At 38.4% G+C, this 27,812-nt stretch overlaps 6 protein-coding genes and 1 pseudogene across 11 annotated transcripts; 4 read left to right on the top strand and 3 right to left on the bottom strand.

The window, feature by feature from the left end:
• The first annotated feature begins 274 nt into the window (after positions 1 to 274).
• Positions 275 to 4,649, top strand: NBR1 (ubiquitin-associated (UBA)/TS-N domain-containing protein / octicosapeptide/Phox/Bemp1 (PB1) domain-containing protein). Its single transcript, XM_086255943.1, has 7 exons — positions 275 to 500; positions 1,450 to 2,570; positions 2,667 to 2,796; positions 2,892 to 3,143; positions 3,316 to 3,465; positions 3,585 to 4,208; positions 4,345 to 4,649. The coding sequence occupies exons 1-7, from the start codon at positions 477 to 479 to the stop codon at positions 4,453 to 4,455; spliced, it is 2,412 nt and encodes an 803-aa protein (XP_086112069.1). The 5' UTR covers positions 275 to 476; the 3' UTR covers positions 4,456 to 4,649.
• Positions 4,650 to 5,305: 656 nt separating this feature from the next.
• On the top strand, positions 5,306 to 9,415 carry LOC147274708 (Protein kinase superfamily protein). 6 transcript variants are annotated; one of them, XM_086255947.1, is made up of 7 exons: positions 5,306 to 5,529; positions 6,342 to 6,472; positions 6,996 to 7,128; positions 7,295 to 7,490; positions 8,202 to 8,326; positions 8,433 to 8,591; positions 8,700 to 9,412. In XM_086255947.1, the coding sequence occupies exons 2-7, from the start codon at positions 6,342 to 6,344 to the stop codon at positions 9,006 to 9,008; spliced, it is 1,053 nt and encodes a 350-aa protein (XP_086112073.1). In that variant the 5' UTR covers positions 5,306 to 5,529; the 3' UTR covers positions 9,009 to 9,412. The 6 variants fall into 6 exon arrangements, with proteins under 6 accessions (XP_086112073.1, XP_086112072.1, XP_086112075.1 ...); XM_086255946.1 differs by having other exon boundaries at positions 6,337 to 6,472; positions 8,700 to 9,411; XM_086255949.1 differs by lacking the exon at positions 5,306 to 5,529 and adding an exon at positions 5,611 to 6,065 and having other exon boundaries at positions 6,337 to 6,472; positions 6,996 to 7,086; positions 8,700 to 9,415.
• A 262-nt stretch (positions 9,416 to 9,677) lies between these two features.
• LOC147274707 (pentatricopeptide repeat-containing protein At5g66520 pseudogene) lies at positions 9,678 to 11,999 on the bottom strand (annotated as a pseudogene).
• A 1,944-nt stretch (positions 12,000 to 13,943) lies between these two features.
• On the top strand, positions 13,944 to 14,522 carry LOC147274706 (uncharacterized). Its single transcript, XM_086228608.1, has one exon. The coding sequence runs from the start codon at positions 13,964 to 13,966 to the stop codon at positions 14,327 to 14,329; it is 366 nt and encodes a 121-aa protein (XP_086084734.1). The 5' UTR covers positions 13,944 to 13,963; the 3' UTR covers positions 14,330 to 14,522.
• Positions 14,523 to 15,459: 937 nt separating this feature from the next.
• On the bottom strand, positions 15,460 to 16,422 carry LOC147274705 (uncharacterized). Its single transcript, XM_086228607.1, has one exon. It carries the CDS (start codon positions 16,192 to 16,194, stop codon positions 15,760 to 15,762), a length of 435 nt encoding a protein of 144 aa, XP_086084733.1. The 5' UTR covers positions 16,195 to 16,422; the 3' UTR covers positions 15,460 to 15,759.
• A 1,808-nt stretch (positions 16,423 to 18,230) lies between these two features.
• Positions 18,231 to 21,883, top strand: LOC147274704 (pachytene checkpoint-like protein). The gene is made up of 14 exons (XM_086227488.1): positions 18,231 to 18,476; positions 18,614 to 18,677; positions 18,814 to 18,920; positions 19,168 to 19,235; positions 19,413 to 19,516; positions 19,601 to 19,705; positions 19,811 to 19,900; positions 19,991 to 20,066; positions 20,177 to 20,246; positions 20,342 to 20,412; positions 20,524 to 20,614; positions 21,125 to 21,252; positions 21,385 to 21,513; positions 21,600 to 21,883. The coding sequence occupies exons 1-14, from the start codon at positions 18,350 to 18,352 to the stop codon at positions 21,738 to 21,740; spliced, it is 1,371 nt and encodes a 456-aa protein (XP_086083614.1). The 5' UTR covers positions 18,231 to 18,349; the 3' UTR covers positions 21,741 to 21,883.
• A 221-nt stretch (positions 21,884 to 22,104) lies between these two features.
• Positions 22,105 to 24,212, bottom strand: BIR6 (Pentatricopeptide repeat (PPR) superfamily protein). The gene has a single exon (XM_086227535.1). It carries the CDS (start codon positions 24,192 to 24,194, stop codon positions 22,302 to 22,304), a length of 1,893 nt encoding a protein of 630 aa, XP_086083661.1. The 5' UTR covers positions 24,195 to 24,212; the 3' UTR covers positions 22,105 to 22,301.
• Between the last annotated feature and the right edge of the window lie 3,600 nt (positions 24,213 to 27,812).

Below are 27,812 nucleotides of genomic sequence, written 5' to 3'. Positions count from 1 at the left end.
ATTCCAATCCAAGTTTTAATATACTTTTCATTTGCGTTCATCCACGCGGCAACTAAAAAACAAATAATACAGAACAAGTGGCAGGCATAAGTCCACGTATGAGGTTCCATATATTTAGGATGATCTCGCAACCAGCAGATAAAGACATCCCCTTGATAAATCCATAGTTATCTTTCGGGCGAAGAAAACCAAAAGTCAATCAGTTTCTTATCGCCTAAGCCAAAAGCATTATATAAATACGCACCGTATCAATTGCTTTTTAGAGAGAGAGAGAGAGAGAGAGAGAGAGAGAGAGAGGCAGCCTGCTATAGGGAGATAATAGCGGCTTACGGGTACGCTTGGGTTTGATTGATTTTCCCGACTTTCTCGTTCTGAACGGTTCTATATAATTTTCTAGGGTTAGGGTTTTAGTTTAAGTTTGGATTTGCGGCTCACTGGACGCTTATTCTTCTTGCAACCTCTGTGTTTCTGCAGCTATGGCGTCTACTATGGTGATCAAGGTGCGATTTTTGGAACTGTTATGGCTCCAATTTGATTTTTTTGTTTGGGTTTGGTTACGTTCTGTTTGCTTACTGATAAAAGCATGGGGAATTTGGGAATTTTGACATAAAACGGAGCTGGGAGCTGGAGTGACTGTGAAGTTTGAAGCTTTTAGTTTTGGCTTGTCTAATTGGAAAGAGACGATAAAACGATAATTTTGAATATGAAAATTTCTGATGCATGGCATCTTTGTTCGATTAAATCTTTTTCTTTTTTCTTTTGTTCTGGGAAAGATTGTTTTTTTTTTTTTTTAATGATCGGAGTGATAACGGGTCTTCTTTTGATGGCGAAAATGGTTAATCTAGCTCACCCTGATTATTTTGGTATAAGTCGGTTGAATTTTTAAAAAATTGTTTTCGGTTTTCAGGATCTATGGACAATTTTTTAATTTTTCCATTTGCACAAAATTTGTGTCAATATGACTATTGTTCGTTATGAGGTTTTATAAAATTACTTGTAAAAGGAGTTATTCAACTTTGATCTCTCTCATCCACTCTCTCTCTCTCTGTGTTCCTGTTCTTGTTTGATGTGTGTGTTTAATAACCTTAATTCAATTCTGAATGGTTAACTCTGGGTGCTTTGGTATTTCGAAGTATTATTTTTGTGTAATCACTGTAATTGCTAAGTATTGAGCCTCTTTTCCCACTATATGATAACAAAATATTATAAATTTGCCAAACCCCCTTAACAGGTGATAAATATTGTATTTAATTTAATATGTACGATTTTTTTGATGTTCTAAATGTTCTAGCCTAATAGCTGAATGTTGCATGGGTAAATTTCTCAATGTATGAACAATAAATTTGCTACTTACATCAAGTCATTCAAAAGCGTGATGTAATCAAATTATATTCTATGTTTATTTGTTTACTTTTGAATGTTTCTAACATGTCACTGGTTGTGCTAAAGGTTAAATATGGGGATACACTGAGGCGTTTCAATGCTTGCCTTGATGAAAAGGATCAACTGGATCTTGACATGAGTGGATTGCGAGCTAAAATCTTCATTCTTTTTAATTTTCCCATTGATGCTGACATTACTATGACATATATTGATGAAGATGGTGATTTGGTAACTCTTGTTGATGATGATGATCTGCGTGATGCGATGAGGCAGCATCTGAAATTCTTGAGGATTGATGTACATATGAAAAATGACAAAGCTGCTCTATCTTATGCCAAATCAAGTGGAAGCTCTACCCCGTTAAGATCCCCCCAAGGCCCATCTCCTTTGTTGAATTTGAACAATGGAGCTGCTGAAGTTTTGAAGTCGTTGCCAGAGCCACTTCGTGAATTACTTTCGAAGTTGCCGATTGACTTGGCTTCAAAAGCTGCATCCTCTAGTCCAGTGTTTGCGGAACTTGTTGACTGCTTTTCAAAGATGGGACTGTCCAATCAGATTCCAGATTCCCAAGTTCAGGTTGGTGGAGATTCAACAACGCAGAGTGGTTCCTCTAAGAGTCCTTTGGCTCCACCTGCTCCTGCTGGCTTAAATGATTCGAAAGATAATGGCATGTCTGAACCCATCTTGAAGTCTACATTTGAGGAATCACGCTCCAAAAAAAGTCAGGTGTCAGATGCTGTAAATGTGGCCAAGGTTGTGGGGGTGTCAGCTCCACTGTACCCTAGTGTTGATCTCAATTTCCTTCCTGCTGATTCAAATCCATCTGGACCCACACCCATGAATTTTGCACCAGTTGGATCAAGGAAGGAGTCCAAGAAGGTTACCAATAATCTTCTCAATGGGAAGTCTCTTGGTTGTGGTGCGTCCACAAGTTCTGCTGACCCTGAAAGTCATATTAAGGTTTCGAGTATTAAACATTTCAACAAATGCCCATTTACAGGGATTCCTATGGAAAATGACTCAGCTGCTGACCCTGCTGCTCCTGTTGCATATCAGCCATGTATGCAACGAATGCATTCTGCTAAAAGAAATCACTCTGAATCAATGGGTGGAATGTTCCACACTGGCGTTCGCTGTGATGGCTGTGGTTGTCATCCAATAATTGGTCCTCGGTTCAAGTCCATAGTGTAAGAAAGGAACTTATAAAATCTCTGATTTTAAAACAGTATAGAAACGTTTTTGAACTCTCATTGTTGATGCTATTTGTGGTTTCTTTTCTGCAGGAAAGAAGATTATGACCTCTGTCGTATTTGTTTCTCAAGTTTAAGTATGGGTAATTTGGCGGATTACATTAGAATTGATCATCCTGTGTCTTATCGCCATCCACGGCCTTACAAGGGGTTGTATGAGCAAGTATGTAGATCCCTCTCATATCATTTGTTATCTTCAGATTTTTATGCCAATTTTTTGGGCCATGTATTTGATGTTCCTTTTACCATTAATTACAGCCTCCATGGGTTGGTCCCCCAGTATTGCCGAAAATCTTGAGAGGTTGTAGTATGAAGCCAGGTCGACCTAAGCTTGAAAGCCGTTTCGTTTTGGATGTCAACGTAATGGATGGCACCTTAATATCCCCATCTACTCCATTTACCAAAATATGGCGGATGCGCAACAATGGTGGTTTGGTCTGGCCTCAAGGAACACAACTCATGTGGATTGGCGGAGACCGATTTAGCAAATCAGATTCAGTTGAGATAGAGGTGGCATAACTTTGACATTGTTTTGGAATTGTTTGAGTCATGTTTATTAGCTTCTTATTCTTGCCTTTACATTTTTTATTTTTTATTTTTGTGTTGTAGGTTTTAATTTTTATTCAATTTCATTTTAGATTTTTTATTTGTGGGCTTTTTCTAATTTCTCGATGATTTTCAGATTCCTGCGCATGGTCTACCTGCAGACAGTGAGCTTGATATTGCTGTTGATTTTATTGCACCCGAGTCACCAGGCCGATACATCTCATATTGGAGGATGGCATCTCCATCTGGCCATAAGTTTGGGCAACGCGTTTGGGTTCTTATCCAGGTATTTTCTTCATTACAAAGCAGATAGGACTGTTCTTTTGTGACCTCTACTTCTATTATCCATTCAGGTGGACACTTTCCAGAAGACAAGTCTTACTCATCTTTTATTCTCTTGTGCAGGTTGATCCTTCCCTGAAGGATTCATTCTCTGAGAGCTTTAAAGGTTTGAACCTGAATCTTCCCCCTGAGATCTGTGGCTCTAAAGAACCTGAAAACATGGATGTCAATCTTCAACCAGCTGTGGGCAGTGACTTTCTCCAGCCTAGCAGCTCTAGCTCAGTCAAGGAGCCAGTGAAGCCCATGCCAAATGAGCAGCCCGAAAATGACCAGGACCTCCACTTTCCTATAAATGATAGCTTGCTGGTTGGGCATAATGTTCCTGCCCCTGCTGAGCCAGCGGCTTCTTCAACGGTGTCATATCCCACTGTTGATGTCTTTGAATCAGCTCCACCCTCCCCTAAATCATCCCCTGTTGTCAATGCACCAGCACCATCTGAAAGCACCAGTGCAAATAATGCCGTCTTATCATCCCCTGTTGTTAATGTTCCAGTACCATCTGAAAGCACCAGTGCAAATAATGCCGTGGAAGACACCCTCCTTAAGGAGCTTGAGGAGATGGGGTTTAAGCAGGTCAATCTGAACAAGGAGATTCTGCGTAGGAATGAGTACGACCTGGAGCAGTCTGTGGATGATCTTTGTGAGGTTGCTGACTGGGATCCTATCCTTGAAGAGCTGCAGGAAATGGTAAGTTGTATAAGCCAAACATGATGCCCCCCACCCCACCGTCCCCTCGCATTTAGACATTGTCTTTCCTTTTACAATTTTAGGTGCATGTGAGAATTACAGAGCCCTTGTTTCTGAAAATGATCGTTTTGTGCAGGGTTTCTCGGATACTGAAATGAACAAGAAGCTGCTTGTGAAGAACAATGGGAGTATCAAGCGTGTGGTTCTGGATCTTATCAATGGGGAGGCAACTAAGAAGCTGGTTTAGACGGATGACAGCTAATAAATCTAGTTATTCTATAGTAGTATATATCAGAAATAAATGGACCGGCATTTGCCATGCACTATGATATGCTTTGTTTTGTTTTGGACCTGTACATCTTTTATCTTGGTATGTAATTAGTATTGGTACTGATATCCAAGTTATGGATTTAATATCTAAATCATACGGCTATTGCTCTATTTACTACTATATTTACGAATGTTGCACAGCGTTTTTGTAATTTTGGGCTAGGCAATGCTGAGGCAAAGGTGTCTGGTGCCCTTGTAAATAAAAAGGTGGAGTTACCAGTCTTGCACGGCAATACGAACTGTCCAAGTCACTTGTCCTTTTAATAGTCTCTGTTGCTCTAGTGATTTGTCAGGAAGGGCAAGCCTTGTGCTCTGCTTAGATTGCTCTTTTAGCAACAGGCCAGGTTTCCCTTTATTCTTTTCCACCGCTTCTCTCTCGTCTGTAACCGCCCCCATTCCTCGCGTTAGGGGCCACAGTTTTTTCTTCTTTGTGAGGGCGACATCACAATTCTCTCTTGTGTGTTTTCCCTTCCAGGGTGACCTCACTAGAATTCCTGATTTTATTTTTTGGATTATGAGTTTATGAATGTCATTTTATGCTCCCTCGAAAAGTGTTATGAATATAATTTTACGCTTGTTCCAAAAGTATTGATGAATTTATGAAATATGAGATTTTGCTTTCACTCATAAAATCTTGCAAATTTATTAATGTAATTGTGCTCGCACTAAAAAAATCTTGCGAATTTATGTATGTGATTTGTTCGCACTCAGAAAATCTTGGGAATTTATTAAAGTGATTTCACGAATGCCGAGAAAGTGTTTAGGGAAAAAAACAATTCTCACAACTCTATAGTCTCTATTTCGTTTCCACAGTCGCTTTGTAGTTTGTACACATGTTGTGAATCTATATAAGAACATTTGTGCAGTTTGGAAGGGTCAAAGCTGAAGTCCCATTTCTTCTTCGTTTTCAGTAAAGAGATAGTTCTTCAAAGGCCAAAGGGGGCTACCTCTAGCCTAGCTTTCATTGAAGTGAAATACAAGTAAAACAAAGGTAGGAACTAGAATAAACTATAGTTCAGGCATTTCTTATCAGCGGCTTTACTCCCATGTTGACAAGATCAGTTTCCATGTGCTCTTGATTAGTTTATGGCTCCCACAGACTTTATTACAATATTCACAACTCTCTCTCTCTCTCTCTCTCTCTCACAACACACACACACACACACACGCCAAATTCTTAAATTGAAACATAGACTCAATCCCTTCCCACGATTCCGTCTGCAGATCAAGACTGAAGTTCTGTGCCCACAAAGATTAATTAAACTTATAAACCCATCGACCCCATTTAATTAATCTCAATGATGGGTCATGGAATTTTAATGAAAATACTCTAGCTTTCACTGGGAAGAGCTTGCTTATTGGTTCCCTTTCCCTTGTTTCACTTTCTGAGGGATCCTTCTCTTTTCCCCATAAAAAGTTTTCAAGAAAATCTCTTTGGGCATTGAGCTTTTGTTTTGGGGTTTGCTGTCACAATCTCTCTCTGGTAGAACATGTGGGGTTGCATACTTTTGCCTCCTCTAAGGACATGTAAGTTATCCACTATTTCCTTTGTGAGTTTTGAGCTCTAGCCCTTTTTATTCTTGAGATGTGTTTAGCAGCACAACACACACTGCAACCTGCAGGACATGTCTTTGTGTAGTTTCTCTCTTTCATGTCAGCTTATCCATTCACTGAGTTAATGAATGAGCTTTTCAAAGCTTTTCCCTTTTGGGTTCTGATATATGATTTTGCTATGATATGGATGACCGGTGCTAGAGTTCATTCCCAGATATAGATGTTGAATTTTTTCCTTGTGTAGAAAAGATGGAATCTGGGAGTAGGTTTTACTCAGCTGATGAGTTCAGATTGGATGCAAAATGGCTGATTGATCCTAAGCACCTGTTTGTTGGGCCAAGAATTGGAGAGGGAGCTCATGCCAAAGTGTATGAGGGCAAGTAAGTTGTATTGGTTTACTCAAGTTTCGATTTTTGTCACTTCAATTGTTGGGTCTGTATAAGTGAAAACCTTGCTTGTCTTGATTTCTGGGTAATGCCATTTCTGCGAGTTGCCATTTCTCTTGGTTGAGAGGAATATTGTTTAGATTTGCAAGTTTTGGCTCATCTTTCTATAGATTCTGGAAACCATAAAGTTCTTCTTTTGGGAATTATCAATTTCTTTTTTCCCATTCCTTTGTGGGAATATCAAAATCTTGTCTCTTTTTTTTTTTTTTTGTTTATTTGTTTTGCATGCTAAGCTATGTTCTTGGTGTTTTGCTGTACATTTAATCTGCTTTATGATCATTTTCAAATTTTGATAGGATCATGGAAATGGTTAGGATTTCACTGAATTGTAGTTTAGTAATTGCTTATGAATTTGGTTTGAGTGATTAGATTGCAAGTAATTATAGTTCAATTTTGCATCCTGTTATGCTGCAGTTATCTCACTCCTTTAGGTTTCGGCTTTTTCGATTCCATTCAGATACAAAAACCAGACTGTCGCGATTAAAATTGTTCATAAAGGAGAAACTCCAGAAGAGATCGCCAAGAGAGAAGGACGGTTTGCCAGAGAGGTTGCAATGTTATCTAGAGTTCAACATAAAAATTTAGTGAAGGTTGGGTTTCGTTTGAAAATAATTAGGATTGTGTGGTCATTTGCCTCAGGTCCAGTGTGTAAATCATTGTGGTGACTGGTGACAGTAGTTATACCATGTAGTCATGAATATCAAAATTGTTGCGTCAACATCTGACAATTAATATAGCTACCTTGTCTCTCAACAGTTTATTGGTGCCTGCAAGGAGCCTGTAATGGTGATAGTTACTGAGCTTTTATTGGGAGGGACATTACGTAGATATTGTCTGGACATGAGGCCAAGGTGTTTGGACATACGTGTTGCTGTTGGTTTTGCACTAGATATTGCTCGTGCAATGGAATGCTTGCACTCTCATGGGATCATACACCGTGATTTGAAGCCTGGTAATTTTTCCTTTCCCAGTTTCTTAACCCCTTTGGATTCTACATGGTTAGGTTTTAGAAGGTCTGGATTCATAAACTGTATAAGAGTTCTCTATACATCAAAGTTGAATGTCTTACAATTTATTGTTTTCTGACTTTGTTCAGACTTCTATAGATAGGTTCTTTATACTGAAGCTATTATTCAATATCTTCTGACCTCTGTCTGCCATAACTGCTCAATCACCCAACTTTCTTTTGGTATTAATTACTATTGACCTTGTTTGCATTACCATGCCAGAATTCATCACTGCCAATACTGTCAAGCTGGAATTCATTCTGAAACATAGATGATATGACAAATTAAGAGTAGATACTCATACATTTAAGTTGCCAAATTCTATTTCATAGTACTTTTATTAAGATGGCCCTTTGAGGATAACCATTTATTAGATAGTTTCTGGCTTGGTGAATGATTTCTCTGTATATATCTCTTTAGGTCCTCCTATGCAATGACTGACCTAACATTAGCAGGGTTTAATGGATAGATGTGGATGGAAGATATTTTTTCAAATTGTATGTTATGTCCTCCTATGTTATGTTTTCAAATTGTACATTTTTCTGCGTGATAATTACCTATTTACATGAATTGGGAAAATATATCTAGTAAGCTAATTATTGATGATGGGTTTTCACTCTTCATTTGCTTACTTATTCTTTATAATTTGGGTGCAGAAAACTTACTCTTGACTGCAGACCACAAAACAGTTAAACTGGCAGATTTTGGGTTAGCAAGAGAAGAGTCATTAACAGAGATGATGACTGCAGAAACTGGGACATACCGTTGGATGGCTCCAGAGGTAATACTTGCCACCTCTCTCTCTCTCTCTCTCTCTCTCTCTCTCTCTCTCTCTCTCTGTATCACACTTAAACCTACCTGCTTATTTGAGTTGCTATTGGGGGCAGTTGTACAGTACTGTTACATTAAGGCAGGGAGAGAAGAAGCATTACAATCATAAAGTGGATGCCTATAGTTTTGCAATTGTTTTGTGGGAACTCTTATACAACAAATTGCCTTTTGAAGGCATGTCAAATCTCCAAGCAGCATATGCAGCTGCTTTTAAAGTAAATATATCTTCCCCATCTTAATAATTGATTACATTAATCATTCTCTTAAGTTCTTCCTGGTACTGCTTAATTTTACTGATGATGTAAAGGTACTTTCCATTTCAGAATGTGAGGCCTACTGCTGAGAACCTCCCAGAGGAATTGAATACCATCTTAACTTCGTGCTGGCAGGAGGACCCAAATGCTCGACCTAATTTCAGCCAAATAATTCAAATGCTACTCGATTATCTTTACACCATATCTCCTCCTGAACCCGCGATTCCTTCTCGGATTTTCACTGAGAACACTGTCTTGCCACCAGAGTCTCCTGGGACAAGCTCCTTGATGGCAGTACGTGATGACGGGGAGACGCCCAAAGGGAAAATGGAAAACGAGCCAAAAGGGTTTTTCTTCTGCTTTAACCAGTGTTATTGACTGCTGAATAGTTGAAGAGGAGATCTTCTAAACAATAGAATGTAGTCCCATTAAGTACATTTCGATAACATGGTAAATGTTTTAAGTTGATCAATGTTCATTTTCATTCAGTCCAATTGTCAGATGAATACCCTACTTTGGATCTAGTCAATATGTAGGTACTTAGCTCCCATCAATAATCTTTAACATCTAGTAGCTAATAGTTTGGAGTTGGGTGTCTTTGTGATGTCCGACTTTAACTTTTTGTAAAGAGAGAAAGAATGACACTTATATTGTCATACACCTGCCTCTTGCAATTCGAGTGACTCATCCCTGTCTCTCTATCATCTGATGTTTCTCGTAGATTGTCAGTTTTAATTATATGTAATAATAATAATAATGTTTCTAGTCATAACTTATTAGCAAGTATTCAACCAAAACTGAGGCCCCAACCCAACAAGACAGAAGCTATTTCCACAGTGACATGGCATGGTTGACTGCACCTTTAATTTTATAGATACTTTTTTTCTTCTCCCGTTGTCTTTTTGAACACATGGACATGAAACTACTTTCATACACCTGAGTCATTCAGAATGTAGATTAAGACAGTTCGAGGGCATTTTTCACATCTTAACTAAGAACAAAAATTGGATGTAGTAGTATCCCGACAAATGCCAAAAATTGGCTCAATCAATATCATAAACATCAATTAAATAAAGACTAACTGGCACATTGGTTTTAACTTACAAACATCTGAAATACTGTTGGAATTGCATGTCTGCAAATAAGAATCAACTAGATAATCCTATATAGAATAGATCTCAAATACAAGAGGTTGTACAGTTTACCAATAGTCATTGCAGGAACAAGACCCTTCTTTGAAATGATGGAAGCGGTTCCAATCCCTAACAACAATTTCTCTGCTAAATACCTTCGATATTATCTTTGTTGCATTGTGGCAGTCCGTACAGACTCTAAGATTTTTGGATATTCTAAGTGTAGTGCCAGGAGCTGTCCTAATAAGACCAAAGGCAATGGCCAGCTTCTCACTGTGGTGGGACACTGAAGCTTCTTTATCATCTTCCTCTGCATCTAGTCTTGCATCTGCTGTGTTGGGCACATAACCAGCTGCCTTGATCTGGTTCATCATTTCATGAGTTGCATTGTAAACCTCTTCTGAGTGTGGACATGCATTGTCTTCAGCAAGGAACTCATAAATCACTCCATCCAACTCAATCAGGCTACGTCCGGGAGCCTTCTCTATTCTCTTCTCTTTCATTTGATTTCTCACCCTAAGAGCATCCTCAGACCTTCCTACTGATGCATAGATATTTGATAGAAGTATGTAGTCCCCACTATGAGGGGTCTCCAAACTGCTTATGTGTTTTAATGATTCTTCACCAATTTCAACATTTTTCTGTGCTCTGCATGAAGCCAATAATGTCCTCCAAATAACAGCATTGGGTTGGATAGGCATGTTTTTAATGAACTGATATGCCTCTTCAATCAACCCAGCTCGACCCAGTATATCAACCATAGAACCATAGTGCTCGATTCTCGATTCAATTCCAAAATCTTTACTCATGCTGACAAAAAGATTTCGACCCTCATTAACCAGACCTGCATGACTACAAGCAGAAAGAACAGCAATGAAAGTCACATCATTTGGTTTGACATTCTTCTCCTGCATCAATTTGAAGTATTCAAGAGCCCTTTTCCCCTGTCCATTACTAGCAAGACCTTGAATTATTGCTGTCCAGGAGAAGACGTTGGTTGAAGGCATTCTATTAAATACTTCAATTGAACTATCTATGCACCCACATTTTGCATAGAAATCTATTAGTGCAGTTCCAAGGGTAACAGTGAGCTTCAACTTCTTCTTCTTTATATAAAATTCAACCCATTTACCGGTTTCCAAAGCTCCAAGTACAGCACAGGAGTAAAGCACACTAACCATGGTAACCTCATTGGGTTCCACATTTGCCTTTTGCATGTCATGAAACAGATCAAGCGCCTCCCTGCACCTATTTGCTTGACCATAACCAGAAATCATGGCACTCCACGCAACAACATCTCTTCGATCCATTTGATGAAACAATCTTCTTGCAGTATCCACCTGACCACATTTTGCATACATATCAATCAGAGAAGTCACCAATGCAAGGTTACCCTTTAGTCCATTTGCCTCTATATACTCACCAATCCACTCTCCCAGTTCCAAATTAGCCAATCTCCCACATGCTGTCAAAACACTAATCAAGGTAACCTCGTCAAACCCAACACCCAATTTCAATATTTTAAGAAACAGCTTCACGACCTCATCCCAACACTCGTTCTTCACGTAACCTGCTAACATGGAATTCCATGCCATACGATCCCTTTCGGGCAATCCATCAAACACCCGGCGAGCAACCTCAAGTTCACCACAAATCGCATACATATGAATCAAAGTGTTCTCCACGAACCCATTTGACTTGAAACCACATTTCACAATGTGGGCTTGAATCTGTTCTCCTTCTTTCAATGCTCTTAGTTTAGAGCAAGCTTTCAATGCACTAGAAAAAGTGAATTCGTCGGGTTCGACTGAGTTTTCGTGCATTTTCTTGAACAAAAGAATGGCTTCAAGAGGGTTTTGCTTGTATGTGAGGCTCCTTATCATGATGTTATAAGCCGACGAATCGGGTTGGTCGATATTGTGAAAAATGGAGAGAGCATAGTCCATGGTGTTGGGGAGAAGAATGGCGGCAGATTCGAGGAGGTTTTCGGTGATGGCGGGGTTGAGGAGAAGGCGGGTTTTGATAAGGTGGGCATGGACTTGGTTGAGGTCTCTGGTGGTTTTGCATTGTTGAAGAATTAGGGTTTTAGGATTTTGTGGGAATTGGGGAATGGCAGTTATGGTTTTGGCGGGAGAGACAGGGAGTGTTGTCAATGCCATTTTGTTATGCTTTTGAGTTTTGGCAGTTATGGTCTTAAATGTTACTCTCTCCATAAGACTAATATATCACTGACATAAAAAAACCACACACCAAACCAATGAGTTGGGGTCATTCTAGAATATGGTTCAATGATCTGAATGGTTATTTTGTAAGTTTATTTTTTTAGGTTGGTCCTCTGATTATTTTAGTATTCGTCGTATTCTTTTTAGATGCTCATCAATTATAATTGTTGGGCACTAAAAAGTGATTTGATATTGTATTATTGAGTTAATTATACTTACACCCCATGAAGTTTATCGTCTTTTCACATACATCCCTTGGAGTTTCAACAATTACACATACACCTCATGAGTTTTCAAAACTGTTACATATAACCCCTATAGTGAGACGAAAAATGATGAGAAATTATGTAAAAAGGCATGTTAAAGGATTAAATGGTCTAATAAGATTACTCAAAGTGTAAGGTCCAACTTCAATACAAATATTTTCTTTTTTGTTTATTTATTTTTTTCTCTTGTAGGGGATTATAATGTTATATGTAATAGTTTTGAAACCTCAGGGGTATAAGTATAATTAATTCTTGTATTATTCTAATGTGAAAATCTATTGTGGTCTTGTTCAACCTCTTACCACATGCTTGAAGGTCGCTGAGATCAGTGTTTTTAAAGGCAAGCTTCAGGCGCGCCTCAAGGCGCGAGTCGTGGCGAGGCGGCGGCCGATTGCGCACGACATCGCCGGATTGTGTAAAATGACTGAAAGGCGACGGAAAGGCGTTGAAGGCGTACGCCTCGCGACGGCAAGGCGTTGAAGGCGTACGCCGTCGCGCAAAACCCATGCCGCCAAAATTCAACCCATCGCAGGTGGTGGACGTCTACGTCTGAGTCACCAGAGGCGACGTCGGCGCTGCCAGTTCGCTCACCCCCCCCAATCGGTCCGCGCAGTCTCTCCCCCAAGAAGATCGGAGAAGACATCCCAAAGAGATCGTGAAGGATTGGAAGTGCCTCCTGGTTCCACGCGTGAAGAGGAGGGGGTTGGGTTGGGCTTGGGTGAGGGTGAGGGTGAAGGGGTGATGGGGTGGGGCGGGGGTGGGGGTCGGGGTGGGGGCGAGGAGGGGATAGTGCTGGACTGCTGGGTTGGGGACCTTGGGGTGGGGGATGCGCAGGGTGGGGGGGAAGGGAGGTAGAAGAATTTTTATTTATTTTTTAATTCAAAAACATTTTAAAATATTAATTTTTTTATGTTCTATATATATACTTATATATATATATACTTACCTATTTACCTATATATAACTATTTATATATATGTTTACTCATATATACGCGAGGGTTCAGCCTTGTAATTGGTAACAGAAGTAAACACTTCCTTCTGTCAACCAAGGGACTGAGGGAGAATAGTGAAATCTCACTTAATTAAGATTATATTTAGGGAGCATGATCCATTATCTGCATTCATCAATTACAAGAACAATGTTATGTCTATGGAAGCATTATATATATACTTATATTCTATATATATACTTATAGCATGGGTTTGGTCTTATGTTCTATATATATACTTATATATATTTACCTATTTATATATGTTTATATATATTTATAATTTTTTTTATTATAAAAAATATATCCCAAAAAGCTTACGCCTTAACGCGTTGAGGCTTACGCCTCGCCTTCTACGACTAAAACGCCTCGCGTCATGTTTTTGCGTCTGAAAACACTGGCTGAGATACATGACATATAGCTACCTGAGCATCTAGAAAAGTTTGGGATTCAGCATCAGTAAAATGGAAATTATCCGGAGACCCATTATGTTATATGCCTTGAAGATATTTGTAAAGCTTGAAAAGAACCCAATTTCTGGCTCACCTCCTTTTCCACCATATCATATTCATATGCTTGAATAGTTGAATCAACAGTTTGATAGGGACAAAAAGCTAGAGAATTAGATGCAAGCTAGCCTTATCATTTTAGAATAAAGCAAAACCATATCCAACTATAAATTGAAGCTTCTCCCAACACTTCAACTTGTGGTTGCACAACAATGAGGAGAAGCTACGAGTACCCTGCCAAGCACCAAAATGGGTCAGACTATTACTCCCATATTCAGAGGGTGGCAAGGGCACCTAGTGTCCTCACTGAGGTCCCTCACTACCCACGTGGGCAGGCCATGTTCCACAAAGATGTCACTTTAGAAGAGGAAGAGCGAGGGGGTCAGTACCAACAGTACCACCAGCACCAGCCTGAGGTTCATAAGCGAGTTGAAGTGACTGAGAGAGTCACACAGTGTGACATAAATGGTAATTGTGTGGTTTTTGAAGAGACTATTGATGTGGAAGCAGATAAGTACATCGAGCAGAAGCACAAGGGGTTTGAGTTGTGCAAGTGGAAAACCTTCAAAGCACGTTGAGGTTACTGTTGGTCATGGTTGATTGGCAGGCACATATTTACTCATCATAACCAGTGCTACCTACACCCCCACTTTTATAAATAAAGTGCCTGCATGTCTTTAGATCTTTAATACATGATGTGGAACTTCTTATAGGATGCCATGTCCATATTAAATGCATTTCACTTATTACATAAAAAGTAAATTATTATTATTATTGTTGTTGCTGCTGTTGTTCATAGTTTTGATCTGTTGCCCTCAAACAATCCAAATTTCCATATGAACATCAGAGATGTGGTCTCCCATTTAATTTCACTTCTGCTGTTGAAAGAAATGAATAGCATACCACTAGAGAGACAAGTGAATGCAGTACAATATTGGACTCCAAAAAAGAATCAGGACCCTTCAGACTTTAGGAGTGTTATATTTGGTAGGTCATAAGTACAACAAATTAACTGGCTTGATTGAGCCATCCCTCTGCTTATAGAAAGAGGATCTGGAATTAATCATATGTATGTCATTAGAATCATTAAAACAAGACTGCACCGGCAGAATCAAAACAAATAGCTGTGAATGATCGAATTCCTTAATACTTTGTTTTGAGCACTGAAGCCCATGGCAGGGTATCTGAATCTCCCAGGTTCCAGGTCCACCATAATGTTGCTGGGAATAACATATCATTTTCTACATCAACAAGGCAGGACTATGCATATAAGGAGAATCTAATTAAATTATAGCTCTCCACTTGTTGGGTATTTCATTCCTCCCAAAAGATGTGGTTTAGGCCTTATTTTGATAATGATAAAAGATGGTATATAACTCTGAACATAGTTTTGTAACTTTGGTCATTTTAAAACCCATCATCTATGATTCCCAGTAGAGCACAGACAAAATAAAAACACAAAACTAACAACCAGATTGCGTACAGATATAGCGAGAGTTGTGAGTAAAAAAGAGATAAGAAGGCCATAAAGAACACATAGAGGAATTTGGAAAAGGCATTATAAGCATTATTGATACGGTTGCCAAAGTTACCATGTGCAGCACTACTTTAGTTTCACATGCAGATTGATTTTTTGCATGTTACAACACATCTAAGCAACATTGCAACACAGTGGCCAAAAAAAAACAAAGCAACATTGCAACACAAATTTCTACCCAAAACACCCTAAATTTGCAGGGCAATATCAAGTATATATGATTTTCTTTTTCTATAAGTTCAGAGATATGCAGATTGATGGCAACCTCCAAATGTGCTTGTCCAACAATAAAAGAAAAAAAGTACAATTAGACTTTTCTTTCTTTTGAGGTACTCCTAGTGTCAAAATTTATGTGCACAGTGCACCCAAATAAAAGTTTCCCCTCCCCTCCCTCCTGTTAAAGTAGTAAAATTGAAATGGAATTCACATTAACAAGAATACTTAGGCTACAAAACCCAAGAAGGACCAGCATCAAGTATCATCATCAGTATGTGGAATATCATCCTCACTAAATCTCCTTGAAGACATTTTATCGAACAAGCTTCTAAGGCTGTTCTTGCTATCCCTACGCGTCCTTTGAACTCGAACCGGAACATATTGCTCAGTAAATGGGTTATCAAAGACTAACCCTGTTTCTAACCTTTTGGACACGGTCACAATTTCATAAGCATCCCATAGTGATTGTCCAAAGTCCCATGTTGCATAACCAGTACTCTCACTAGCTGATGATGATTTTCTCATTGCTTCAAGCTTGAACCGAGATGGCTTGCCTTTGAAATTTCTCTGGTGGGCGTCGAATTCAGTCATGGGCCTAGAGCTGCCGGAGTGGCTCTGCCAAGCTTGTGCCACAGCCTTGAGGATTTCAAGTTCTCGGTCATCTTCAGGCTGTAGTAACTTTTTCTTCATGATGATTCTTTTTCTCTAACAAAGTCTTGTATGGGCCATGTTATCTTGGGGAACTTAGAGCCTCACATTGCTGCTATGAAAAGACTAGAGAGAATAAAAGTTGGGAACCATATCCTTTTTGTGACACAAGGATTTTATCTTGGGAAATAATATATGCACCTCAAGATAAGCTTCTAGGCTTGTAGCACACCTTCATGCACTCACATATGAGAAGTTCAAAACTTCAAGAGGTTATTCTAAGGTGCCAATGACATGTCCCTCTATCTCTCATATATATTGATTAAATGAATGTGAGCTGAAAACATATCATTGGGACTACAAAATGGGCTGGGCAATTTCCGATTTCCAAAACATTTGGTGTTATACTTTTCTTTTTTAATAAAAAATAGATAATGAGAGTCAAACTTTAGTTGTAATTATGGACCACAATTAACATGTAACAAAAATTAACCAAATAAGTGTAAAGATTTGATACTAACCTGGATTAGAAATGAATGCATAATTTAATTATACCCTAAACCCTAAGCCCCTTCCCAAAAAAAAAAAAGGCGAATTATAATGTAACAAAACAAATTTCATAATTTTCAGTTGTCTCAAGTGATGGATGCAAATATATCCAAAAACTTGCCATAAAAAAAATTATCCAAAAACTTAAAAAGAAAAAAAAAAAAAAGATGTTATTTGCACACTTTTTTTTTTCTTTTTGCACACACTTTTCTTCTACATATCTCCTACCATCTTTTAAAATGTAAAATTTTTCTTTAACACACCTCTCTCATTACCAAAATACCCCCAATCTCATTAATCTTATCAAATTTCTCTTACATACCCTACCCAATTCATTCAAACAATACACACTCACTTAACCCTTTCAGACAATACCCAACCTCACGCTCACCCAATCCTAGCCAAAAACACACCCCTATATACCAACATCGTCATCGGAGCCGCCACCACTGCCGTCAACTCAACCGTTGAAGTCGCTGTCAACTCGCCACCGTCAATCCGCCGTTGGTGGTCTCACTACCTTACTACAACACCATAGCCATTGTTGTCAACCCATAGGTATGCCTTAAGCTAAATTATTTTGATTCATATGCAAATCTAGGTTTTTTTATCAAATTTAAATTGGTTAATCCATCTTAAGACCTTTTTTTTTTTTTTTTTGAGATAATTTGGAGTACGAGTTTTCTGGGTTTCAAGATTGAAATTTCGGGTTTGAGTTATAGAATTTCTCAGGTCGTTCAACACTGGTCTACTGAACATTTTGATTTCGTTCGGTAGTAAGCTGTCGAACCTTTCAGTTTCGCTCGGCAGCTTACTATCAAACGAAATTGAAAGGTTCAACATCTTACTACCGAACGAAACAGAAATATTCAGCAGACCAGTGCTGAACAACCTGCAAATCAAAAAATAAATAACTAGAAAATTCACTATTGCACTCTAAAAAACCTCAATCCAAATCATCGCAAACTGACGAAAAATGTATTAGAATGAATTAATTAATTGAAATTAGATAAGAAAGCATTAGATTTACATTCATATTCAAAATTTTAGGTTAGGGCATGCCTCCAACTTCCAATGGTTATGGTGGAGAGAACATGCATGGAGGCAATGAAGGCAGGTTGACGGCAGGAGGTGGGTGTCGACAATTTTGGGATAGAGGTGGGGTCACAGGTGGGGTGTGTTTTGGTTGTGGTTGGAGTTGAGATTGAGGTGGGGTGTGTAGTTGTGGTTTAGGAGTGTTGGGTTTGGGGTGTGTAAAGAGAGTTTTTTTTTTTTTTTTTTTCAAATAATGTGAATTGTCCTTTAGATATTTTTTCTTTGTATCAATTAAGTAATTTTATAAAAATAAGTTGGTGAGGGTGTGCAAACAACAGCACTAAAAAAAAAAGTATGCAAATAATAGTACCACTCTTTACTTTTGAAGTATATCTGTATGACTGTATATGCCTATATGAAGTATTAATACAATCAGAAGTATATTAATATATTTTTATAGCATTTTGATAGACACAGACAGACTAGTTCAAATTTTCCCGCTCATTTTGAAGGAAAATTTCCCGGATTTCTCTTGAGCCCTAGGGTTTGGCTCGTCTCTTCCAAAGCTGGTACCGATCCTCTGTCTGATGCGTTCAGCTTCGTAATCCCAAAAATGAGTGTTCCCATGGAGATCTCTCTGCAAAACCCCCCAGACGCCGATATCTCCGACCAGAACGGCGTCGTCACGGTAGACTCAGCTCCTTCTCCTACTCCTCCCCCAGACAAATTCCTCGTTTCAGGTCCGTATGACATCGTCTTCACCTTCACTCCCTCATTGCTCTTAATTTTGAGTTTCATCTTGTTCCAACTTAAGGTTTTTTCGATGATTTAATTGTAAATTTAGTTCCTTTTAAAGAAAAATGATTGTGACTTTCAGTTGAAGTCTGCCTAAAGCCCTCCAGCACAGCTCGGATCGACGATGTACGGTCAGCCGTTGAGAGGTGTGCCGTTAAACTCACTAATTCAATTTATGAATTATGATTTTCATTTGTATCTTAATTGTGCCTTATACATGTTTGTTGCAATGACTGTTTAGGATTAATGTAATTTGCTTTTCTTTTCTTCATAAATGGTTAGAATGCTTGAAAAGAGGAGTTTGAGCTATGTTGATGGACCTGTTCCGGTTCCACTTGATGATCCGTTCCTAACAGAAAATGTGCAGAGAATCTGTGTTTGCGACACAGGTATCTTTTCTTCACCTATGAATTTAGTCCCTGAGGTTAGAAAATCTTGAAGGAAAGGCAAAGGAAAGAAATTTTGAAACTTGATGATAAACCATATTCAATTTTGCAATTTTTCATCTGACAAATGAAATCTGACTGCAAGAATTAGTTTTAGTTCTTTAGTTCTTTACCAACTATGTAAAGGAGGAGGAGGATTTGGTTTACAGGTTTTCACCAGTTCTGATGCTTGAAATGTTTGTTTTTGTAGATGAGTGGGTGCAGAGCCATGATATCCTTTTGTTCTGGCAAGTGAAACCCGTGGTGCATGTTTTTCAGGTGAAATGCAGTGCTCATGTATAGCATGGCAGTAGGTGTATCAATTTTCTTTGCTTTATTTATTTATTTTCAAGTTTCAACTAGTTTTTCTTTGTGGTGTACTTACTTTTAATGCATTCTTAACTGTTTTGAGTGTTAAATAGTCATACTTTCTTTTGCTGGTATTTGCTTCGTCAGCTTAGTGAAGAAGGAGCATGTGAGGAATTAAGTGGGGATGGACAACCTTCTACCTTCAATGAGTGGATTCTTCCTGCAAAGGAATTCGATGGCATGTGGGAAAGGTTAGTTTGCAACTTCTTTAACTTTATCCCCTATTAGTAGTTTGAAATCAACTGATGTTGTGGCATGGTCATCTGCTTTTGCAGCTTAATATATGAATCTGGTCTCAAGCAAAGGTTGCTGCGGTATGCAGCTAGTGCATTGCTTTTTACTGAAAAGGGTGTCAATCCTTTCCTTGTCTCATGGAATCGGTAAGGAAGTGTTTGTTGATTTCATATATATACACACATGTTTATAACCCTATGATTTCTGAGGAATTCTCTTTAGCACCTATAATTGATTTTGTACCTTCGCAGCATTGTTCTTTTACATGGACCTCCAGGCACTGGGAAAACTTCTTTATGTAAAGCATTGGCTCAAAAATTATCTATTCGGTTTAACTCCAGGTTTGTCGATGTATTGTTTTGTTCCAATGAACATATATTACTTAAATAGATGTGTGTAGATTGCCAGACTCATTATTTTATGTTGAACAGATATCCACAGTGCCAATTGGTTGAAGTTAATGCACATTCTTTATTCAGTAAATGGTTCTCTGAAAGTGGCAAGTTGGTATGTAGGTGATACTATAATTCTTGAAAGATGCTTCTGCTCTTGGTAAACAGCAGTTGGATTTGGTACATGTGGTTTACTGTTTTTATGAAAAAAATTCTCAATTTTAGGTTGCAAAGCTTTTCCAAAAAATTCAGGAGATGGTAGAGGAGGAAAACAATCTGGTATTTGTTTTGATTGGTGAGATTTATTATTTTACTGTGATTTTTGATTTAATGCTCAGATCATCTTTCTTCCATCTGGCTTATAATCATAAATATATGGTCATGCTGCAGATGAAGTTGAAAGCCTTGCTGCTGCTAGAAAAGCTGCTTTATCTGGTTCTGAACCTTCAGATTCTATTCGGGTACCATGCTCTCCCCTTTCTCTTCTTCCAGTCAACTCTCTAAGCTTTGTGAACTTTTAGAGTAACATTTTGGATAATGTTCACACTAGCACCCCAAAATTGTCATGCCAGGTAGTGAATGCGCTACTAACTCAGCTGGACAAATTGAAATCAGCACCAAATGTGATAATTCTGACAACATCCAACATAACCGCTGCTATTGGTAAGCCTACAATCAATTTCCTACCCTATGAATTTTACCTTTTAGCCTTGCATGGTGAATTAACTTCTCCTTGGGTTTGCTTTCTATTTGCTATCTTTAACTTGGAGTGGTCATGTATAGTTTGCAAAGATAAATGTACTTTTTTTTTCCCCTATATAAATCAGTTTAGTCTATTTCTGGTTTGCCAATACTATCCCTCATCAGTTGTCAGTCCACTATGGTTCCAAGGAGCTATAGGAACAGATTTATATGGTTTATTAATAAGAATGTGACACGCGAAATTGTGGACCCCTCATCTCAAGTTGCCAACCTATTTTATGGATTCGAATTTTTTAGCTTCATTATTGTTGGTGTTCTTTCTCACTTCATTTGTTTGCTGAGAGCACTTTGTATCTTCCTTGCTCCTTCCCCGCTGATATATTTCATTTGCTATGTGGAAGGAAAGAAAAAAAAAAACTCACTGTCCTAGGACTCCTAGTATGTATGGATTTACCATTTCTTGGGTTGCAGATATCGCATTTGTCGATCGAGCTGATATAAAAGCATATGTTGGTCCCCCAACTCTGCAAGCACGGTATGAAATCCTAAGGTCCTGCTTGGAGGAACTTGTACGAACAGGAATTTTGTCAAATTTTGAGGTGCATATGTCTGTCTCACCTTGTTCAGATAGCATATTTATTAAAGCTTTAATATATCAATCTTCTTCATTGAGTGCTAATGTGGGAAAGTTACAAATTGAAGCCATGCCTAATGAACATCGTAAATTTTAGGATTTTCAAAGCCTCGTGCTTCCTAACTATGCTAGCTTGAAAGAGAAATTGAATATGCCGGAGATTCAGGATGCCCAGACACCACTATACCTGTGCAAACAATTGCTACAAGCTGCAGAATCATGCGAGGTCTGGAACTTATTCTTCAATGCCTTCTAAGTTAAGTCCTTTTTTAGTCTCTTTGATAGTTAATTTTGCTTCTCTGCTTTACTCAGGGATTGAGTGGACGATCTTTAAGAAAGCTTCCGTTCCTAGCGCATGCGGCTCTTGCAAATCCTTACAGTTGTGACCCTAGCAAGTTCTTGTGTACAATGATAGATACAGCTCGGAGGGAGCGTTCTGAGCTACCTGATTGAATCGACTAATTTCATATCTTGTAAACAATGTATTTTTATGCTAACTGCAAAAGATAGACTTTAAATCTAATTAATTGTCGTACATTAGCAGCTTCCCTTTGTGATGATGAATTGATGATGAATATAGGCAAATAATTTATTTTTTGGTCGGATAGTCAAATAGTCATAAGAACAGTCGAGTAGCTACATTATGCCAGAGCCACCATTGGTTATACCACGCTTGAGTTTTTGGATCCAAATATTCAAGCTTCGATAATCTTGTCTGCAAAATTAGTCGATCCATTAGATTTAAAGCATCATAATTTTCCTTTGAACGTAAGACCCTATAAGACAAGTCATGGAAAGCTAGGCATAGACAGAGACAGGAAACATGTCCTCTTCTCATAACACGAACAAATGAGGGGCGTTACATTTAGAATTTCTCCTGTAAACAACTACCAAGTACCAAGTGGCCTAACACTGAAAAAGAATAAAGGCTAATAATTTCCAATTGTGTTCTATAATAAGCATACGTTACAGCTTTCATGTGATTGACCAAGAACACTACAACAAATTTGCAAGTCAAGTGGTAGTCTGGTTGCTTTCTGTAGAACCAAAAAGTTTGCAAATTTCGCCATGCTTTCGAATATGATGAGGGCATTTATAAAGCAGATCTTTGGCCTCAGAGTGTCTACCCTCCTTAAAGAATGACTTAAATAAATGGACATAAGCCGCAGAGGATGGATATTCCTTCACAGACAATGCCTTCAAAAATTCTGCAGCATCCTCCACAGAACCAAACTTTGATATATATTGGACGAAAGGTTCCGGATAAGGTGGATAGTTCTGTTTCTTCATTAAATGAAGAATTTCCAATGCTTCATCAAGTTTTCTGACTCCTAAAAGTTGTTCGATAAGATTTTTGTATGTTGCTTGCCAAGGTCTCAAACGAACATTCTTCACCATTTCGACAAGCAATTTGTAGGCGCCATCTATCTTCCTCTGACTAAGAAATCCTTTTACCAAGACATCCAGCAGATCAGCATCAGCATCACAGGCTTTTTCCATCATCTTTGCAAAACATATCAGTGCCTTGTCGACTTCATTGGCAGCACAATGCCCTTGTATCAAAATGGTCCAAGTCTTGATATCAGGAACACATCCATCTGCTTCCATCTCATCCAGCACTTTACAGGCTTCTTCTAGTCGCTTGGCCTTACAAAGTCCAAAGACCAGTTGGCTGTATGTAATATTGTCTGGCTCATACCCTGCATTTCTCATAACCTTCATAATATTCTCTGCTTCATCAAAACTGCCTGCACTTGTCAAAGACCTATGAATCCCATCATAAACAGCTTTAGGGAGTGTATTCCCCGTAGACTCAAATTTATTTGCAACTCTAAACACCAAATTCAAATCCGGGCTATTACTTACTGAGATTTTCCGTAGAAGCGCGCTGCAATCCTGAACAGAAGGCTTATAAGGGCCATCCATCATGAACTCATAAAGCTTCACCGCATCCTCCATCATCCTGCTCTTCTGAAACCGCCTTGAAATCTTTATGTAAGTGTCCAAATCCAACTCATGACCAGCACCCTTCATTTCCTCAATCACACTCCAAAACTCCTCAATTGAATCAGCCTGTCCAATAACCCTTGCAATTGCATTATATGTAATAGTATTGTGTTCGTAACCAGGACACTGACAGACCCAATGGAAAAACCTCAAAGCTTTTGATGGACACACTCTAAGTTCCTTCAATACCCTTATGACAAAATTATCTGATAACACTACATTGAGCTCCCCCAATTCTTTCTCAATCCCTTCACTCCACTCTGACCCCAAAACAACATCTGCCACCTTCTTCACAACGTTATCCGTACCATTATCTTGAACCATCCTTTCATAAAAATGTTTAAAAGTCACAACATCGCTATCCATCTTTTCCCTTTTAAACTGTTCCAAGATTGCCAAATACGTTTGCACATCAATGTAAAAGCCTTGCTCTTTCATTTCCCTCACAGTGATCCAAAACTGTTTGATTGTATCCTTGTGCACTAAAATCCTAAGCATTAAGCTTAACACTGAAGAGCTTGGGCTGAACCCATTTTTCTCACAGACCCAGCTAAAAAAATCCGACGCCTTTTGTGGGTCTTTATCAAGTTTCTTCAAAACATAGATTACTGCATCGTGGGTCAGTGATGGGTAGGACTCGGATAACTCGTTCTCTAACTCACTGGACCACTGGTTGGCCAAAACGAGTTGCAGAACCGAGTTAGGCGTCGAGGAAAAGAACAGCTTTTGATGGGAATTGAGGAAATGAGAACCGCAAGATTGATTTGAAAGAAAGTGAGAGAGGTGAGAGAACTGAGTCACCTGCGAACAGAGAGGCCGAGTTGTGGTGTAGAACCTACTCAGCACGACCGAGTTGGTGAATCGGAGGGTAGTGAGAAATGCTGCCTTTGCTCGATTCATAGCTGCTCAACTTTTCACTGAAGCTATAGAGCCGGTGATTTCAGTTAGGGGATTTCGAGGGTTTAAGTCTCTGAGGCTTGGATTTTCGGGTTCAGAGTGGTTTGGGCTGACCCGAATACATGTGGGTAAACCTTGGACATCAATTGGGCTTTTGTTCTGAATGGGGCTCTAAACTCAGTATAGCCCAATAAACACTATGGTCGGCCCACCATGGCCGTGGGGGTGGGCGATCTGGGCTCCACCTTGATTGTCCTTCACGCGAAGTTGCATCCAAGTGAACCGGAAAGCCACCCCTTTTCCAAACCGGCGTGCGAGGCAAATGTTACTACACGTGTCAGTTTGTTATAGGAGATGAAGGTAGGTCGGTCCTAAAGTTTACGAATGGAAACGCTTCAGTACAGCTTACGCAACATAACAAGTAACAACGGTGGTCCTTTATTCCCTTTCGATGGGAAACTTACAAAATGGCCGTCGGATTGGAAGAGATTAGCCATTTGATAGATAGAGACATGCATGAGCATGCTGTTGTTCCTTCTGACATTCCTAAGCTAAAGCATGGATAGAGGGACAATGCTGTGTATCCCAAATTTTCATTCCCAACCTAACCTACGTGACATTCTTACAATATTATTATTTTTCTAATGATATGCCACATTAGTTGTTAAAAAAAAAAAAAAAGAAGTTGTACAAGCAGTTGTGGATTCATGAATTTTTTTTCATAGCTTGGAAAAATACAACAAATTGCATAACTTAGTTTTTTTGAATCATTTTATTGAGCATATTATCTTTCTTTAAAATAAAATATGAATGAATAAACTGAATTACTACGGCAAATTAATGAGAATTTTTATGGCGTGGAGAAATTTATATACCCCATGCCTCTACATTATAATTTAGTGGGTTGAAGCAGTATTTTCCTAGATAGGAGGATATATTTTGTTGATAAATGTATACATTTTTGGTGGAAGGGCTTCCACAAATGTCATTGACATATTGCATAGTACGTAGCTGCGGTCTAAATGTCTCTTAATTAATGGGGTTTAGATGTCGTCTTGATGGTCTTGAAGATGTGGTATTATTGTGAAACATAAAACATTTAGACCACAATATATTGTGAAACATAACACATCTAGACCACATCTAGACTACAAGTACATCTTCACCCAATAGGCAATTACCACACATTCACTGCTTGTAGATTCTAGACCTCAATAGGTGTTTTCATCCACAAGTCCATTTACATGGCCATGATATATGTTTCAGGGAAAAGGGAGCCTTTACTGTACGTGATTGTGTTGCAGTTGAAGTCCTCCTCCATATATCATGTACCCGCATATGACTAACATAATGCAGGTACATATATATACATGCATCACTAACATTTCTGATATTTATAATTTGAAAATCACAGTGCAAACCCAAAATCAAACAGTGCACAAAAGCATATGTAAAGCACAACAAAAAGAAAATTATAACCCTTTTGTCACAAGCCATATAGCCGACCAAAAGATAAAAGAGAGCAGAAGAGCCAAAAATTCAAAGGCCGTAGATAAAGACCCTTTTGAAGGGGTTGGCTTTTTATAGGGAGGCCCAGCTTTGGGGCACCATGCTTTGCCTTCAAAGATATACAACAACCCCCCAGAATCCAAATGCCTCTTTCTTTGTTGCCTTTCCTTTTCCTGTGGAAACGTGCCCTTTTGCACTGTTCATTAAAGAGAAGAAACCTGCATGCGGGAATATAAGATTAGCCCTCTACAGTATGCGTGTATTGCAATATTTCATCTGTCTGCACATTAAAGCTTTCCTATATATATACATTTTGCTTTGCCCATGTATAAACTTATGTGTTTGCTTGTTCTGTTTCTATGAGCCTCCCCTTTCTCTCACTCAACTAAATTTTATTACACAAACACATCTCTCTTTTGTTTCTCATCAGTTAATCACCATGTTTGTTGCTGATTTTGAATTTGGCATGGCAGTCATGCACCTGTTCATTATGGCAGTCCAGTTGAAGCAATTCAGGCTTCTCTGTCACTTTCCTGATATGGGTTTTTCTTGGAACTTCCATTTGAAGAACTCTGAGGTCTCTCTTCCAAGCCAAGAATAATAGATGGATAGCATCCATTTATGGGGAATCAAGCTTGCCTGGTCCGATCACTTTTTTATTGTTTGTTCCTTTCAGTTTTATATCTTTTTGGTTTTTGAGTATATGCAGCAAATATCATGTTGCTGATTGTCCTGCTCTCATTATCAGCTTTGTAAGATTTGGTGTAGTATGTGTATTAATAGAGTCCATTAATTACATGTTTTCTTGTAGTTGATGTATTAGATTTAGAGTTGGATTGAGATTGAACTTATATAATTGGTGTAGTTTATCTATATATATATATATATTTATGTTACAAACAAGTATATTGTTATGGCTACTGTAATGTACTTCCAAGGTTCATAATTTTTGGATTCATAATGCTTCTGTGAATATGTATGTATCCCAAAAATATGAAACGAAATTAATGTTGTTGATAGTATAATTAATGTTCCTTTTATTAGTTGGCACATTAATTCTCAGTGTCTGTGGCTCAAAGCATTGGAATAATTTATTTGCCAGACCCTACAATAGTAGTTCTGACATTGATTTCCATTTACATTTGTAATAGTACAGACTGTACAGTGAAGAGTACCCAGTAGTCCATAAGCCATTAATTATGAAGCTGTCTGGTTTTGAATGGCTTGCATATATGACTCATATATATGTATCATGCAGTTCTGACTTAATTAGATAGACTTGAATTGGGTTAGTTCACATTTCTGACAAATTAACATGCCTAGCTAGCTTATACTTATAGATCTCCATGTTGTCATTCTTGATCTTATTCTTATTGTTTTTGTTATTATTCTGTTGATCAGTGGTCAAATTATGATTCAAATTAAAGAGCCTCCCAAAGGAAAGGGACACTGAGCTGTGGTTTTCTGCCATTGCTAGGTGGAACTGCTACTCTGATTAAGTTTGGGGACCAATATTTATATTTGGTGCTGGTTTTCTGTCTCTGCAGAAAGCTTGACCAACTGTTGAAATATTTTTCCTTTAATTTAACACAAACAGATTGACTATTGCACAAAGACTGGCTGACATATCCCTATATATGATGATGAGCACATTTTTCTTTTCTTTTCTTTCAGTGTATTTAATGATCATGAAAAGCATAAATAGGTTGACTATGGGTTTGTGTTGTGCCTACTGATCTCTGGACATAATATATTTATTCCAGCTATGAGATCTGCATTGCTTAAAACATATTAAAGCTTTTTCTTGGGTACTGTAATCATTCATATTTCTCTACTTTTTTTATTTACTGGATGATGGTAAATGATAGATAAATAAAGTGCCAATTTGGGCCATAGCTAGTAGTAGGTACAAGGGAATAAGGATACATATATATGATGGTCTGTCTATTGGGTGCTTCTGCTTCATGATATAGACTTAGTAGTGCCAATGATAACATGACATGTGGCACCAATGCTATTGCATTTCTTCCCTACCAATATTAAACAAAGTGCAAAGTTTCACTTTGCTTCCAGCCTTAAATTTCAAGCCATACATATCTACCTGGGTCTAAA

The sequence above is a fragment of the Dryas octopetala genome, chromosome 9 (genome assembly GCF_963921425.1).
Source record: "Dryas octopetala chromosome 9, drDryOcto1.1, whole genome shotgun sequence".
NCBI classification, from domain to species: domain Eukaryota; kingdom Viridiplantae; phylum Streptophyta; class Magnoliopsida; order Rosales; family Rosaceae; genus Dryas; species Dryas octopetala.
The sequence above is the reverse complement of the archived record's forward strand: the minus strand, read 5'-3'. Positions and strand labels throughout refer to the sequence as shown.